Source organism: Arachis duranensis, chromosome 9, assembly GCF_000817695.3.
Source record: "Arachis duranensis cultivar V14167 chromosome 9, aradu.V14167.gnm2.J7QH, whole genome shotgun sequence".
NCBI lineage: Eukaryota > Viridiplantae > Streptophyta > Magnoliopsida > Fabales > Fabaceae > Arachis > Arachis duranensis.
In genome coordinates this window covers 5,731,192-5,746,702 of record NC_029780.3, presented here as the reverse complement: position 1 = coordinate 5,746,702, position 15,511 = coordinate 5,731,192, and the positions used below count along the sequence as shown (strand labels likewise).

Genomic DNA, 15,511 nt, shown 5'->3' with positions numbered 1-15,511 from the left:
CTGACTTAACCCAATACACAGCAGCAGCTTTCCTTTCTTCTTAAGTCAACCTAAGACACAACAGCAGTAAAAGGAAAAAAAAGAGAGAGGGAAAAGGGATAGTGGAGAGAAAGAGAGAACCGAGGGGGAAGAAGAGAAGAGGAAGGTTGCACTGGTGCCACTGGGTCCTGCCACCGCCGCCTCGATGTTGTCGTCCTCACGAGCCGCCACCGCCGGCCTGGAGCCCGCCGCTCGTGTTCCACGGCATCGTCATCTTGCCGCGGGACTTGGTGCCGCCGCTGCCATCGCGTTGTTTGGAGAGGAAGAGTCGCGCCTGAGAAAGGGAGAACCAGGAGGAGCGTCGCGCAAGAGGGAGGTGATACCTTGTTGTCGCGGTGCTTCCATGGCCACCGACGCGCCGCTGCACTTCATCGTTACCGCTGAAGCCTTCATCACCATAGACACAGTCAACACTGATTAGGGCAGAGGAGAGTGAAAAGCATGAGGGATGCACGGAAGACAGAGGAGCAAAAATGCGACAAAGGGGAGAAGGACGAGGTCCGCTCTCATGCCGTCCTGCTCCGCCACCGCTGCTGCCATCAATTAGATTGAAACCGTTGTTGTTGCACCCTGTTCTGTTGATTGAGCCGATGTTGGAGTTATTGTTTCGGTTCCAATATCTCCGTTCTTGAAACGGTAAGGTTTAGTCTTTACTCTGCTTCCATCTTGTTCTTTTGTCTTTCTCGTGTTCTAACTAAGGAAATCAATGTCTCTGATTAGTACTGTTGCTTTATTTTTCCTATTCGCTGCTAGAACCATCATAGGGGATAATGTTGATGCCATCAGGAAACTGCTAAAGCTGCTGCTAGTTCTGACTTTGCTATCTTGGTACTGGTCTAATCGTCCCCTTAGGTTTGATCAATTTGTATGTTCTGTTTTATCACCGCTATGGTTTCCATGTTCTGATTTTAATTCTAGTCCTTACTTTGTCTTGAATCCCCAGGGTTGTAATTGCTATTAATTCCTATCCAATCTGAATCTTTTATTTTGCTGCAACCATGGCCACTGCGGTGAAGGTTAACATTACCGCTACCGCTGTTTCGGTTGCTGCCATTGCCGTTTTAATTGCGTGAGAGTCGCATCTGCTGCCATGAATTAGTAGGAGAGGGAATTATCACGATTAAATTTGTGCGAACTCGGTTAATTGAGGTAGGGTTTTTCTTATAATCTAATTTATATTACAGAGTTGTGATAACTAGATATTAATGTGAGAGAACATATGTCTGTGATTATGATTGTCTTCTAAATGTGGTTGTTTGCTGGACTGAATGACTGATTGCTTGATTGCTTGAGTAGTTTGTGATTGCTGAAAAGAAATTAGTTTGAAAGGTTATTTAGTTGATTATTATGAAAAATAGCTTTTCTTGGTTTTGAAGCTATTTTCGATAATGTAAAGGAATTAGCTTTGGAAATGATTTGGAATATGAAACTGGATTAACTTTGGAAATGGTTTAATTTTGAGTTAGTGACTTTATAAATGATTTAGTATTTGAGCTTGTTTGATTTTAAAAAGAGATTTATCATGGGTACTGATTCGCTTTGAAAATAATTGATATTGGAACTAGCTGAATCTTGGAAAATGATTGAGGTTTGGAAAAGGTTTGAGAAATGTTTGGATGGGCATTTAAAAGCTGCAGCACTTACGTTTGGTAAAATCAAATTAAAAATGGCTTTTAATAAGTACAAGCACTATAATTGTGTTTGGTAAAACAGTTTTTAAAAGTTGAAAAAATTATAATAAACATGTTTATAACAAAAAAATAATTTTTTTTTCAAATTCTTTAAAATTTTATATAATATTTTAAAATAAAATAATGTTAAAATAAAAAATTCATAATAAACATAAATATAATAAATAAACTTTTATTTTTTAACTTTAAAATTTTATATAAGTATCATAAAAAATTATTTTATCCTGAACAACATCATTAAAAATACCTAACTCAAATTTTAGAGACTAATAGTTTAAATATTTACTTGATTGTGCTAATATAAATAGAGTTATCATTAGCCAATAATAAAATTTGTATGTAATCCAGCGTTAGTACTGGATACGTCCATTACCCACATATATATATTGGCTCACCTTTACAGATCACAAAAAATGGGATACATATCTCAAATAAACTATTCTTATGATTATATATATCTATATTTACATATGTATATACATGCAAGAAAAATTTTATGATTGGTTTTCATAAACCAAGTCATCCTCTTCACATTTCAAATAACAGATAAAAAACAAACGAGCCGCAAGCACAAGCACTTGAGCTTTTTAATTTACCAAACTTAAAATGACGTGCTTGTGCTTTTTTAAAAGCACAAGCACCTCCTGAAAAAGCTTTACCAAACCCAGCCTTAAACGTGACCTGGCCTCCTTTCTCCATTTTCCCCTTTTCCCCTTCGCGCCATTGAGCATCACCAAAAAATCAGAGAAAGCTCACCCTCACGCCGGTGCCTCTTCCCCACGCCGTCACCGTCGCCCCTCTTCCCCACTTTCCACTCACCACTCACGCACACCACTTCGCCACTGGAGAATCGTCGCTCCTCTTCATCCTTCTGCTCTGGCTGTCACTTCGAGCTCACCATCGGGAAGATCTGCGCTCAGCATCGTCCTCTCTTCGCTCACCGTCGTCGAGAAGGTATGTATTCACCTTCATTTGGTTCTAAAATTTTAGAGGGTTCCGATTTTAGGGTTCTGATTTGATTCACCTTTTGCTTATCAGCTTGCATTGTTTGATTTGATAGGGGTGTTCTCAAGAACAGGGCTATTATAATGGCATGTGTGTGCAACAGTGCTACTCTGCGAATTTGCTTCAGCTTGCATTTTGCTTACTCTGGTTTGTGCATGCCTTCAATTTTGGTTCTAAAGATTTTCTGTTTTAAGCAGTGTGCGTGCGTGTGTGTTCAGCTGCTTGAAAATGAAATCATTAGTTGGTGTTTATTCAGTTCTGTTCTGTTCTATTCTGAATAGTTAACAAATTCCGTTAACGCAGGTGAGTGATGTATAGTTCTGAAATTTGGGAGGTTTAGGGTTCCAATTTTAAGGTTTTCAATTTGGGGGTTCTGAAATTTAAGAATGTGCATATAATATGTAGATATCTCAAACGGTGTAGAAATTATATCGAAGCACCTGATGCTAGCGTTTGGGAAATATCAGGTTTTATTCTGACGTTCGTCTTTTGATTGCAATGACAATATACACAGTTGTGATTTCTTGTTCTAAACCTTAGAGACAAAATCTCAGAATTGTATATGATGCCATTGGAACTCTAGCTGAAGCTGTTGGTGGGGAGCTGAATCAGGTATGTTATTTTTAATAGCTTCCCATGGAAGGTTTCCAAATCGAGACTGTCTTTCTTTATCTTGACGGTTAATCTCCCATTCAATTCATATTCATCTTTCCCTTACTGTTAATCGTGCAGAAGGTTCCATCTTTCAAGTTTTTGGGTGGGAGAAAAAAAGAACTGATGTTCAAAGAGAAATATAGGTGAGGCTTGTAAATCAGCAGTGTTATTGTAGTTTAATACTTGGTGCAGGAATGTGATTTCGAGTTATTGGAATTGTTGACTGTCCTTAAGTTGGTCCTCAATTAATCATCTCTCACTTGTGCCGATACCCTTTTATGTGTTGGAATTCCTTTTTTTTGGGTACAATTTTAATATCTTTTGGTTCTTTTAAGTAATTTGTGCCATCTCAACAGCATTCTCATGTTTCATCAGATGCTGTTAGCTATAACTTTAGGGAGAAAATAAATACATTTGAAGTTTGAATGAATAAATTAAGATGGTATAATTTCTCTCTCGGTGATTTGATGATGACTTGTAGAAGACTTAGAAAAGTATCATTAAAGAGAGTAGACCTAATTAAGATGGTATAATTTCTCTCTCGGTGGTTGTATTTTTTCAATTATTTTGCTAATGTACTATGTTATCTATACAGGAAATTTCTAAGGTTAAAGAGGCTATTTTAATAGCAAATAATGCATGGTGGGCTATTGGAGAACTAGCAGTTAAGGTATGTTAATGTTATGTGCTGCACTCTGATTAGATTTTGTAGAACTGTATTGTGGCTGGAATCTAATTGGCTTAGTCAGAGTTATGTTAATGTAGTTTTAAACTGTTAGTTTCAAAAGCCAATCAGGACAAATGGCTCTGCTCTTTGTGATTGCTATTTGGCTGTTATCTTTTAATTTTTCACTTATGTATTTTTATCTTATGAAATTTTATAACAATATGATTATTTTAGTTCTGAAGAGTATTTCAATTTATTTATATATTTAATTGGCATCTTTTAGATGGTTGGGATTTCTCTGTGAACAAGAATTTGATGTATTAAGTATTAACTGGAAAGAAGAGACAAAGCTATGCAAGGTTTACAACTCCGCCCAACCGATAGATTCGATTTGGGTTGTCTTCTATTTCCGCAGTATCAATCTTGTATAATAGCTTAGCTTGCCTTACTTTCTCTGAATTTTTCGTTTTTGTGGGGGTATGGTGTGTAGATTTGTAATTCGAATCAAGTGATTCCGAATTCTATGTATAGGGATAACACAAGTAAATTGAATTGAGATTGTATAGCTTTACATTAGAGCTCGAGTACTACTAAATCGAATCAGCATGTATCGATTTAGTATATGTAATTCAAATTTGTCCAATTTGTTTACTATGTACAAGAACCATGAGCTAAATCGAAATCCACTAATTTGATTTACTATGGGTGGTCTGAAATCATGCGGATAGTTTAGTAAATCGAAGCCACCTACTTCGAATTACCTTAAACCCTAATAATTCGATACAACTTAATTCAACTTAATTCGATTTATATAGTAACATGCATAGATTCCCTAATAATTCGATACAACCTAATTCGATTTATATAGTAATATGCATAGATCTCCGTAAATTTTTTTTATTTTGGATGGTTCATACAATATTGAGTTGCTTTTGATTTATACGAGTGTTTTATCCTAAATATAAATGCTTAAAATGTTAAATTTTGATTAATTTTTTACAAGTATGACAAAAAAAAGTTATTTTTATTCAAGATTTGATGATTTTATATTAAATATATTTTTTGTAATTTTTTTTAGTGAAATAAAAAAATTAAAGAAATTTTAAATATCGAATTTTATTCAGATCTTTTGCATGTACAATTTAAATAATCATTTAAATATTTTTTAAAAAATTTAAATTAATATACAAGTTGTTTACTAACTACAAAAAATAAATTGTTATTTGTATATAAAAAATGGTACTCTCTGTCTCTACAAAGAACTAAAAACCAAACATTGCAACCAAGTTCCTAGATAATTATATAAAAGTAAAAGCTGATATTAATATGTATATTTATTTGTCTAGTTAAAACAGAATTAAAAATAATGTCTAGATTTATTGTTAGTCTTTTAGTTTTCTATCATAATATTACATCAACTTAAATGACTAATTCATATAATTTAAATACAATCTTCTATCTTTATATTATGTGATAAAATTTTTATTATATTTTTATCTTTTCATAGTAACTTATTTTTATATAGTGTTATATGATTTTTTTAATTTAATTTTTCATATTCTTTTATCCTTTATTTTTATGTAAATTATACTATTTCTTTTATAATATTAATATTAATTTTTTTAATAGATATAAATTTGATTAAAATTTAATTTCTTTGCTTCTCCTTTTATACTTATCACTCATTTTTATATTTTTTTATATAAATCAATTTTTACTTTAACATTTTTTTTATCTCCTCTCATATAATTTCATACTTATTTTTTTTTTCCTTCTCCCTTTCATATATAAAGAGATTTATAAACCACATTATAATTATAGAATTATAGAATTGGATAAGTAAAAGATAAATTGATTACAGACTAAAAAATCGGTAATCTTAAGATTAAAAAAGATATGATTGGGATTTTATATTAAAATAAAATTAATAAAAAGTTTAAAGATAAATATTCATAAAATTTAATGTTAAAATTCTAAAGATAAGATAGATGATAATTAATGAATAATAAAATAATAATTTATAAAATAAAAAATAAATTTTATAATTAAATAATATATAAAAAATAGTCGAATTCTTGGCCGTATTTTATTTATGTTCGTTTTCTTTGCTTTTCTTGGTTGTATATTAACCCAAGACGAAGTAAAGCAACGAAAGAATCCACAAAATTCAAATTCAATATCTACCTTGTACCCAAAATAAAGAATTGTTTATTTTTTCCCCAGCGAAACAACTAATCATATCCTAAAGCAAGATCTACAAGAATTCAAAACTTCCAAATTCAATTTTACGGTGCTTATGAACTGATGATTAAATTTTATCTAATTTATCTTTTATAATAAATTTTATATCTTTAAAAATTATCTATTTTTATACTTTTAAATTAAACAACACCTTTCAACCAATAAATTAATCACCAAACTCCAATTTGCAACAACAAACACAACACGGGCAAGTCACCCTGTATAAACCCCACACATACATACATACAGCAGAAGGCACACATTATTCATCACAAAAAAAAGTTTCAATATTCACCAGAAATTGTGAGCTAAGCAAAAAAGGAAGAATGGAAGTGAAGGAAAAAGATTTCGCAGTGAACAAAATGGGAAGAGTGATCATAATCCCCGAAGAATCTGACGATCTATAGATCCTCTACAACATCATCAACCCCGGCGATTACGTCACGGCCGATACCTCCCGGAAGGTCCACCACCAACTCAACGACGGCAAGAACACCATCGCCTCACGTGTCAGGCTCTCCGTCCACCTCAAGGTTACCTGCCGCGACTTCGTCAAGGACTCTTCCACCCTTCGCATCCAAGGCCGCAACCTCGAGCCCAACGGTTACATCGCCGTCGGATCCTTCCACAATCTCACGTTGGAGTGCAACAAACCCTTCGAACTCCACAAGAAGGTCTGGAAGCACGACATCGTCGAGGCTCTCCAGGAACGAGAGAACCACGAAGTCTGTCCCCACGCGGAATTCGCAGTAACTCTCTTTCAACAAGACCATGTTGAGATTTATCTGATTGGAAAAGGCGTAATTGCCATAGTTTCCAAGGTTGAAACCTCTTCTTCCATGACCGCAGGAAGAAAGTCTTCATCTTCATCTCCTTCTTCAAACACTAAGAACGTGTTCTTCCGTGAGGTTTTTGCGGCGTTCATAAAGCATGTGGATCTGAACAAGGTTAAGAACACTGTCATCGCAAGCGAGGATTCGAAAAAGGACGAATTTCGAAGGTTTATGATATCGGAGGCAAAGAGGATGCAGATGAGAAGCGTAGAAGAGAACATAGGAAGGATCGTGATGGCTGCTGGTGGTGGTTGCAATGGCGATTTGAAGGATCTTTTGGGAGAAAGCACGGTGATGAACCTTATGAAGGACAGCAAGGTAGGGCTGCAGATTAGGGCACTGAGGAAGGTTTGGGACATGGTTTCGAGTGACTCGGATCGCGCTTGCTACGGACTGAAGAGCGTGGAGAGTGCTCAGGAGATGGGAGTCATTGAAACGCTTCTGATCAGTGATGAGCTGTATCCGAACGATGAGGTTGCCACAAGGAAGAGGTACGGTTGTTTGGTGAAGGCGGTTAAGGATAGTGGTGGGGATGCTTTGGTGTACTCTTCCATGCATGTTCTGGCAGAGTAGTTACAGCAAGTCACCGGTGTTGCCGCCATTCTCAGATTTCCGTTGCCTGTTCTTGATGATGATGCTTATTAGAGCAAGATTTTATGATTAATTAATTGTCTACGTTGATTAATTATCCTAATTTAACTTCATTATTTATAGTGTATATAGTTATGGAAAAGTATAAGGAGACTAAATAACGTAAACAATAAAGATGTCAGACGATTATATTGATTATTTTTAATTAGATGGTTATTTTGTTTATTCGATTTACTCATGGTTAATAATAAAAATAAAATTTCCATTACCGATGACCTTAATTTTACTCTTATGGATACGATCATGGAGTCCTTCAACTAATTTGACCTCCATTAATGATAACCTTAATTTTACTCTATGAATATGATCATGGAGTCCTTCAACAAATTTGATTTTTGAAATTCAAACAGTCAAACTTATATTATAAAATTAAGATCAACATTAAACATTCTTTTGAATGGAAGAAAAAGAAAAAACAATGTGAGTTAACAAAGTCTTTTACATTGTTATTCGTTGTTTTGATTTTTTTTATGCGTAGACGATATGAATATCGTGTTTGCTTTTAATTCAATCAATTTAATGTGATACTAATCGATTAGTAAGTAACAATTAAGGTCAATTAATCGATCGCAAACTCATATTAATCAATTTAACAGATAAACAAATTGACTGTGTTTTAATAAAATCGATTGAAATAGTGAAAGCTATATGTTTTTTCTATTCCAATTTACTTGGCCAATCGATTTTTAAGAAAGACAATCTATTTTAATGTTTGACAATCTAAAATATCAGCACAATTTCAAACCCTAAAATTATATATTTCTTTAATTTGAAAATCGACTAAGAGTTAAGGCATATTATAATCAAGAATTCTAGTAGGAAAATTTGTATAATTTGGTCGTCTACAAATCGATTTGTCAAAACATACACATCGATTTATTATCATTGAATTTTTTAAAATGAAATTTAAAGAGGCAGGAATAATGAAGCAAAACGATTGTTAAGTGAGAAAATCGATTTTTATCGTATCTAATCGATTTTTTATGAATACTAATCGATTGGTAATGCAATTAAGAATAGAAATAGGGGTTTTATTGCGTATCTAATCGATTAAATTTGTGTAACATTCGATTGGAATGCTCACGGGAGTATATATTGTGCTCCGTATTCAAACTTTTAGTTTTCGAAACAAAAACCTCCATGGATGCAAAACCTCTCTTCTCTATCTAAAAACAGAAAATTTCTCTCCTCAGTTTCTCTCATTTTTATCGACACATCCACTCCAAATTACATACATATTATTAATCTTCATCAAAATCTCCACAAAACCCACCGAACCAATATTTTTAAAAGAGTAAAGTATTGTTTTTGTCCTCAACGTTTGGGGTAAGTTCTAAAGTTGTCCCTAACGTTTTAATCGTCCTTTTTAGGTTCCTAACGTTTCAAAATTGACTCAATGTTATCCTGCCGTTATAGATCCGTGAACAGAATTGACGGGCGACGGGACAAAATTGAGACGATTTTAAAACGTTAGGGACTTAAATAGGACAAAAACGTTAGGGACAAAAACAATACATAGAAATAAATTTTACTTTTATTTTATTTTTTAATAATATTAATTTTTTATTGTATATAGTATTCAATTATTTTTTAATTACATCTAAATAAATTACACTTAATCACATTACTTTCATTTTAAATAAATTTATTTTTTTATAATTTTAAATAATTTTGATACATTAGAGACAAAAGGTATAATTTATATTTTATTGTATATATATTATTTTTTTTCTGTGAATTTATATACTAGTCATTCTACAAATATTTCATGATAACTAAAAATATTTAAAAGTAAAATTATAAAAAAATTACTTTATTTAAAATGAAAGTAATATGATTAAGTGTAATTTAATTAGATGTGATTAAAAAATAATTGAATATTATGTATAGTAAAAAAAGATATTATTGAAGGATCAAATTAAAATTTATTTCTATGTATCATTTTTGTCCCTAACGTTTTCATCCTATTTAAGTCCCTAACGTTTTAAAATTGTCTCAATTTTGTCTCGCCGTCAATTTTGTTAACGGATCCTAACGGCAAGACAACATTGAGTCAGTTTTGAAACGTTAGTGACATAAATAGGACAATTGAAACGTTAGGAACAACTTTAAAACTTACCCCAAACGTTGAGGACAAAAACGATACTTTACTCTTTTTAAAATGGACAGAATTAAAAATCCAAAAAGGCTTAAGATTGAGTGTGAAAGTTCTGCAGCGATGCAATTTATTGCTTCGGTGCATTACATGACAAAGTAGCTGTCGTCTCAGAAGGCATTGAAAAATTATGTAAAGAATAAATTAAGGATGATTGTTCCTCCCAAATACATAAAGGATGATTACATTCATGGCAGAAATTATGATTTAGTCTAGAAGCATTTTTGCAAACACAACACTTGATTGATTTTGTGCAAATTAACAATAAATATTATTCCTACCTGGTTAGAACTATTTATAGTAATTTAAAATATGTTGTTTCTGAAGTTGCTGAAGAGGATGAAAATGAGAAAGTCATGCCATTGATTAAGTTTCATTTAGAGTCACAACATTATACAATTATTTTGGAATAATTGGTAGAACAATGGAATTTCCTTTAGTTTATCATGGGATAAAATTTACGAGAGAAATTACAGTAGACAAGAAATGAGATGAATATAATAGGTTGTGTATTTAGAATTAGTATTTAATTTTAATTTTTTATATTCTCGTATCCTTTATTATCTTTATGTAAATTATATTATTATTTTTAATATTAATTTTAAATTTTTTAATAAATATAAATTTAATTAAAATTCTTTCTCTCTTTTCATATTTAGCTCATCATTCTTTCTATTTATTATATAGATTAACATTTCACTTCACATATTTTTTTTATCTCTTCTCACATAATCTCATGCCTCTCTTCTTTTTCTATCTCCACTTTTACTATTTTTTTGTCCAACTAAAATTTGTTTGATGATCATAATTTTTATTTTTATTTATTTCTTAATTTTTTAAATATGTACCAGGCGATTATGTGAATGTATCCGTCAATTTTTTTTTCTTCTTTTTTTTTTACAAATGTATTCATTAGTTATATAATATCTTTGTCATCTATATATCACTTCTTTTCTCTTTCTACAATTTATATTTTTTAATATTGTTCCTACCCTGACCCAACGGTATGGCCCAGGTCCAAATACATCAAAAGGCCCAATCCAAAGATTGGCCTTCGTTATTCACCGACCTCTTCAAAAGAGGTCGGACTCAACACAGACTTCTTTCCAAAGAAGTCGGGCTCAAGAAATAGCTGGCAGATAACACTTATTCAAATAAGTAACTGCCCCTAAAATCTCTCTAACCACTTCTAGAAGCCATATCCCAACAATCCCTAGATAAAAGGGACGGTTATCCACCTAAAAAGGTGGCACTACTCCAACGGTGGTTATTGGATCACCACTATAAATACCCTGACACCCTTCAGGTATCTCTAAGTTCCAATACATTCTAAACCTGCTTAACCCCATGCTGACTTAGGCATCGGAGTGTCTTTGCAGGTACCACCCCCCATCTCTTGGAACACACAACTCGGAGGTGGCTCCCAGACGTAAACCAAGTCGGAGACCACACTCCTCCGGCGCTTGGGCCTCAAACAAGTCCAACCACCGTCCGGTTCTAGGTAAGCCCCGGAACATTGGCGCCGTTGTCGGGGACCCGGAGCTCAATCCTTGATAATGGCGGATGATCAACAAGATGGTCGGACAACCTCTTGACATGAATAAGATGAAAGCATGTTAAAAAGAAGCTGGAATACAGTTTCTATGGATGCCAGAAATCCTGTAAAAATTTCTCCAAATGGACAGAGGATATCAAATAGGGATGATGATTCTACTTCTACAGTTAAATTGGATTAAACAAAAGAGAAGAAAGCACCGTCCCAAGGCCATTGTAGAAAGCAAACCAAGACGAACTCGAAAGCCAATTGAATAAAAGAATTTTCAATTCAAAAAATTCAATTGGCAAAAGAAGTTACGCGAAAAAAAAAGGACGAACTCAAAAGCCAATTGAATAAAAGAATTTTCAATTCAAAAAATTCAATTGGCAAAAGAAGTTACGCGAAAAAAAAAAGGACGAACTCAAAAGCCAATTGAATAAAAGAATTTTCAATTCAAAAAATTCAATTGGCAAAAGAAGTTACGTGAAAAAAAAGGGACAAACTCAAAAGCCAATTGAATAAAAGAATTTTCAATTCAAAAAATTCAATTGGCAAAAGAAGTTACGTATAAAAAAAGAGGTGGAGAAAAGGGAACGTGACTAATCCCAACCTCTTCGTGAAATAGGATGGACAATGACATCTGTGCCGACTTACAATCTCGGAAAAGTCCATGATACCCACTCATGGAATGGAGCAGTTGCATGTTCCAAATTCACAAGTTTTATAAATAAATAAAATATCCTATATTAGTCAGTAATCGAAGAAAGAAGGGAAAACGTTGTTGATAAAAACAATGAAACCTTTCTTTTCAACTTATGCCAAAAAGTGCAGCATCAATCCATTTGAATGCAACCCAATCCGACAATGAAGTGATGAATCCAGTTTTTTCTTCATTGGATTCACATATCAATTACAACAGAGCAGTGAATAACACGAAAAATTCACATGGTACATCTTTCGTTGGTTGCTCACAAATTACATCACTGCCAATGAATATGGAAAGAAATATTCCTGCGGTAGAATTTGATGTTGTTTGCACACCAATAAAGATGGATGTCTTCCAGGAAGAAAACTGGAATCCGATCCAAAGAAAAAAGAAAGTCGGAGTGACAAAGGCCCAGTCTTCATTGGAGGGAATGATGGTCAGACTTTTCTTCAAAGGTCAGATGAGCCAGGAGCTCACAAAGAAAATCCGACCTCTTTTAGAGAGCTCACGAATAAAAGTCCGACCTCTTTTAAAGGTCAGACTTCACAATAAAGTCGGATGAGTTAGGAGCTCACCAAAGAAAATCCGACCTCTTTTAGAGAGCTCATGAAGAAAAGTCCGATTTCTTTTTAAAGGCCAGACTTTACAACAAGGTCGGATGAGTGGGAGCTCACCAAAGAAAATTCGACCTCTTTTAGAGAGCTCAAGAAGAAAAGTCCGACCTCTTTTAAAGGTCAGACTTTACATCAAGGTCGGATGAGCTGGAGCTCACAAAAAAAATCCGACCTCTTTTAGATCCCACGAAGAAAGTCCGACCTCTTTTAAAGGTTAGACTCTACAATGAGGTCTAAAACCTCATTGCTCAGAAGAATCCGACCTCTTTAGATCCGACAAGGAAAAAATCCGACCTCGTTTTGGAGTCTGTAAAAAATTCGACCTCTTTCACGATCAACTCTACAATGAGGTCAAAAACCTCGAAGAATATCAGAAAGAGATTCCGACTTCTTTTAAAGATCAGGGTCTACAATGAGGTAGAAAACCCCCAAGCTTAGAAAGAAATTCCGACCTCTTTCCAAGCTTAGAAAGAAAAATCCGATCTCTTCTAAAGATCCAAGCTTATGAAGATAATTTGACCTCCTATGAGGATTCAAGTCTACAAATAAAAATCCGACTTCCTTTAAGAGCTGACAAAGAAAAGTCCGACTTCTTTCTTGAGGTACAACTTCGAGAACCAGATCCCAAGCATAAATGGCCATGAGAAGGTCATACGAAGAAATTTCTCAACTGACAACCTCGTCTTGATCCAAAATGACATCGGACCAAAAGCGGACGAAGAAAAGCCGACACCAAAATAAAAAGATCCAACAAAGTCACTTAAGACTTGAAAAAGAACTACTACAACATACTCAACTTACTCGAAAACAATATACCTAGATTGTGCCATGTTTACAACAAAAGGGATACTACAGCTAGAAAGTGCACCTTACTCCTTAATGCACACTTTTTCTGACTTGAAGTGATGAGATCCAAAGTGGCGTAAGAAGTTATAAATGCAAATCGTGGTCCGACCTTATTAAGCCACTTGTACTAAATCAAACTGGCAAGGGGCAAAACCTAAAACGAATTGCACAAATAACTTAAGGACAACGTGATCATAATCAAACATCAACACGAAGAGGATGTAAACCCGACGTCACAACAATTTGTTTAAAACAAATTGAGAAAGGATGGCGATTTATAAGAATGCCTCCTCAAGCCAAGAGATAAGTATCCAACCTTACTAAGTTGACACAACAAGTATAAAACAAGTTATCCGACCTCCCAAAAAGAGAGTCCAAAATAACTTGTAAAAGTCACATAGCAACAAATAGTAAGATTCAAGAATGGCATGACTGAATACTCGAGTCCGACTTTATGAAGCTCGACCTCGAGTAGGGGCACTGGCTTGTCATGAAAGCTAAGTCCAAAATTATTAAAAACTAAAGACAACATTCTACAATGATGCTAGAGCACGAAAGAAGAACGTGACCCCCTTCCAGAAACCTGAGAGCAAACTCAGATAAAGAAAGAGCTCTTGAGACAAAGGATGGCTACGAGATTCGCCGCAAAAGACCTCATCTTGATAAGAAAAAATATCAAGCTACTGAGTTCGGGCGAATGAAAGCTGACAACAAAAAGGATAGGACCCTACAAGATTACTGAGATCTTAGGAAAAGGTTATTACAAGGTGACTGACTTAAACAGCACCGAGCTACCAAGGTCGCGGCATGCTTGTAACATGAAAAGGTACTAAAAACAAACTCTACTCCCTGATATACTCTTTTTCCATCTTCATGATTTTTTCCCAAAAATTAAAGGATTTTTTCTGAAGAAGGGTTTTTAACGAGGCATCATAGTAGAGACTAAGAGATCATAGATAGTGAAAAACCCTTAGTAGCAGTAAAAGTACCTTCGCAAATAAATAAAGATCTTTTATCTCTTATAAATTCCTTCTCGTTTTTCTTTCTTTCTACGAAACGCACCGACTTAAGCTCGACAAAGCGTGAAAATCCCATGAACCGACCTAGATGGTCGTCAGGATAAAACGACGAGGTACAAGTCGGTGTAAAGAGGTTATAAAAGTCGATCGTAATAAACTCGGAAATTATCTGACTTACAAGTCAGAAAAACCGAGAAAAAAGGAAACGCATCGCAAAAATAACCTAAATCATAAGAGCTCAATAAATAAAAAATTGAGTATAAGGAATACCAAAAAGAGATCTGGAAACCTATTGAAAACACTAAGGCAAAAGGCTGTCCCGAATTGTTAAGGAAAACTTAACTTAAAGAAAGGGACAGTCAGCCAAGAAAAAGGTTTTTCAAAACAAAGATAAAAAAGGTTTTTTCTAAGATTACTAAAATCTTAGAAAAGGGCTACTACAAAGTGTCTAACTTCGAGGGTGAAAAACTACCCAGGTCACAACGCACCTCCAACATAAGGAGATAAAACAATTCCTTATGAAAATTGATTTTCTACAATTAACACACACCAATTGAAGCTCGATAAACCGCGAAAATCATGGGCCGATCATATAGAAATCGCCTGGATGAAGCGACGAGGAACCAATTGGTGGAAAGAAGTTACATATGCGAATTGGAAAGAAAACACCTCGAAACAGCTCGGGCCAAACGGGTTGAAAAAGTTGTGTTTAGAACAAGTCGCAAAAGTAACTTAACTAAATATGTCCCTTGAGGCATAAATACGATCTAACAACTCGATCCACACGGATAACAAATGGATCGTACAAAATCTCAAGCCCACAATCTCATCTCTACAAGTTCTAAAAATAAAC

At 34.2% G+C, this 15,511-nt stretch overlaps 1 protein-coding gene, 1 long non-coding RNA gene and 1 pseudogene across 2 annotated transcripts; all 3 read left to right on the top strand.

Annotated features, from left to right (window-relative positions):
- LOC107464268 (uncharacterized) lies at positions 1-1,451 on the top strand. Its single transcript, XR_001587081.3, has 3 exons — positions 1-675; positions 793-867; positions 983-1,451. It is a non-coding gene; the product is annotated as an uncharacterized LOC107464268 (long non-coding RNA).
- A 2,533-nt stretch (positions 1,452-3,984) lies between these two features.
- LOC107464266 (transportin-1) lies at positions 3,985-4,755 on the top strand (the record flags this gene model as incomplete). Its single annotated transcript, XM_016083195.3, is given in 2 exon segments — positions 3,985-4,059; positions 4,340-4,755. Coding segments are annotated over 2 exon segments (96 nt in total), but the record flags the coding sequence as incomplete, so codon positions are not given.
- Positions 4,756-6,623: 1,868 nt separating this feature from the next.
- Positions 6,624-7,775, top strand: LOC107464225 (protein PELOTA 1-like; annotated as a pseudogene).
- Positions 7,776-15,511: the final 7,736 nt, after the last annotated feature.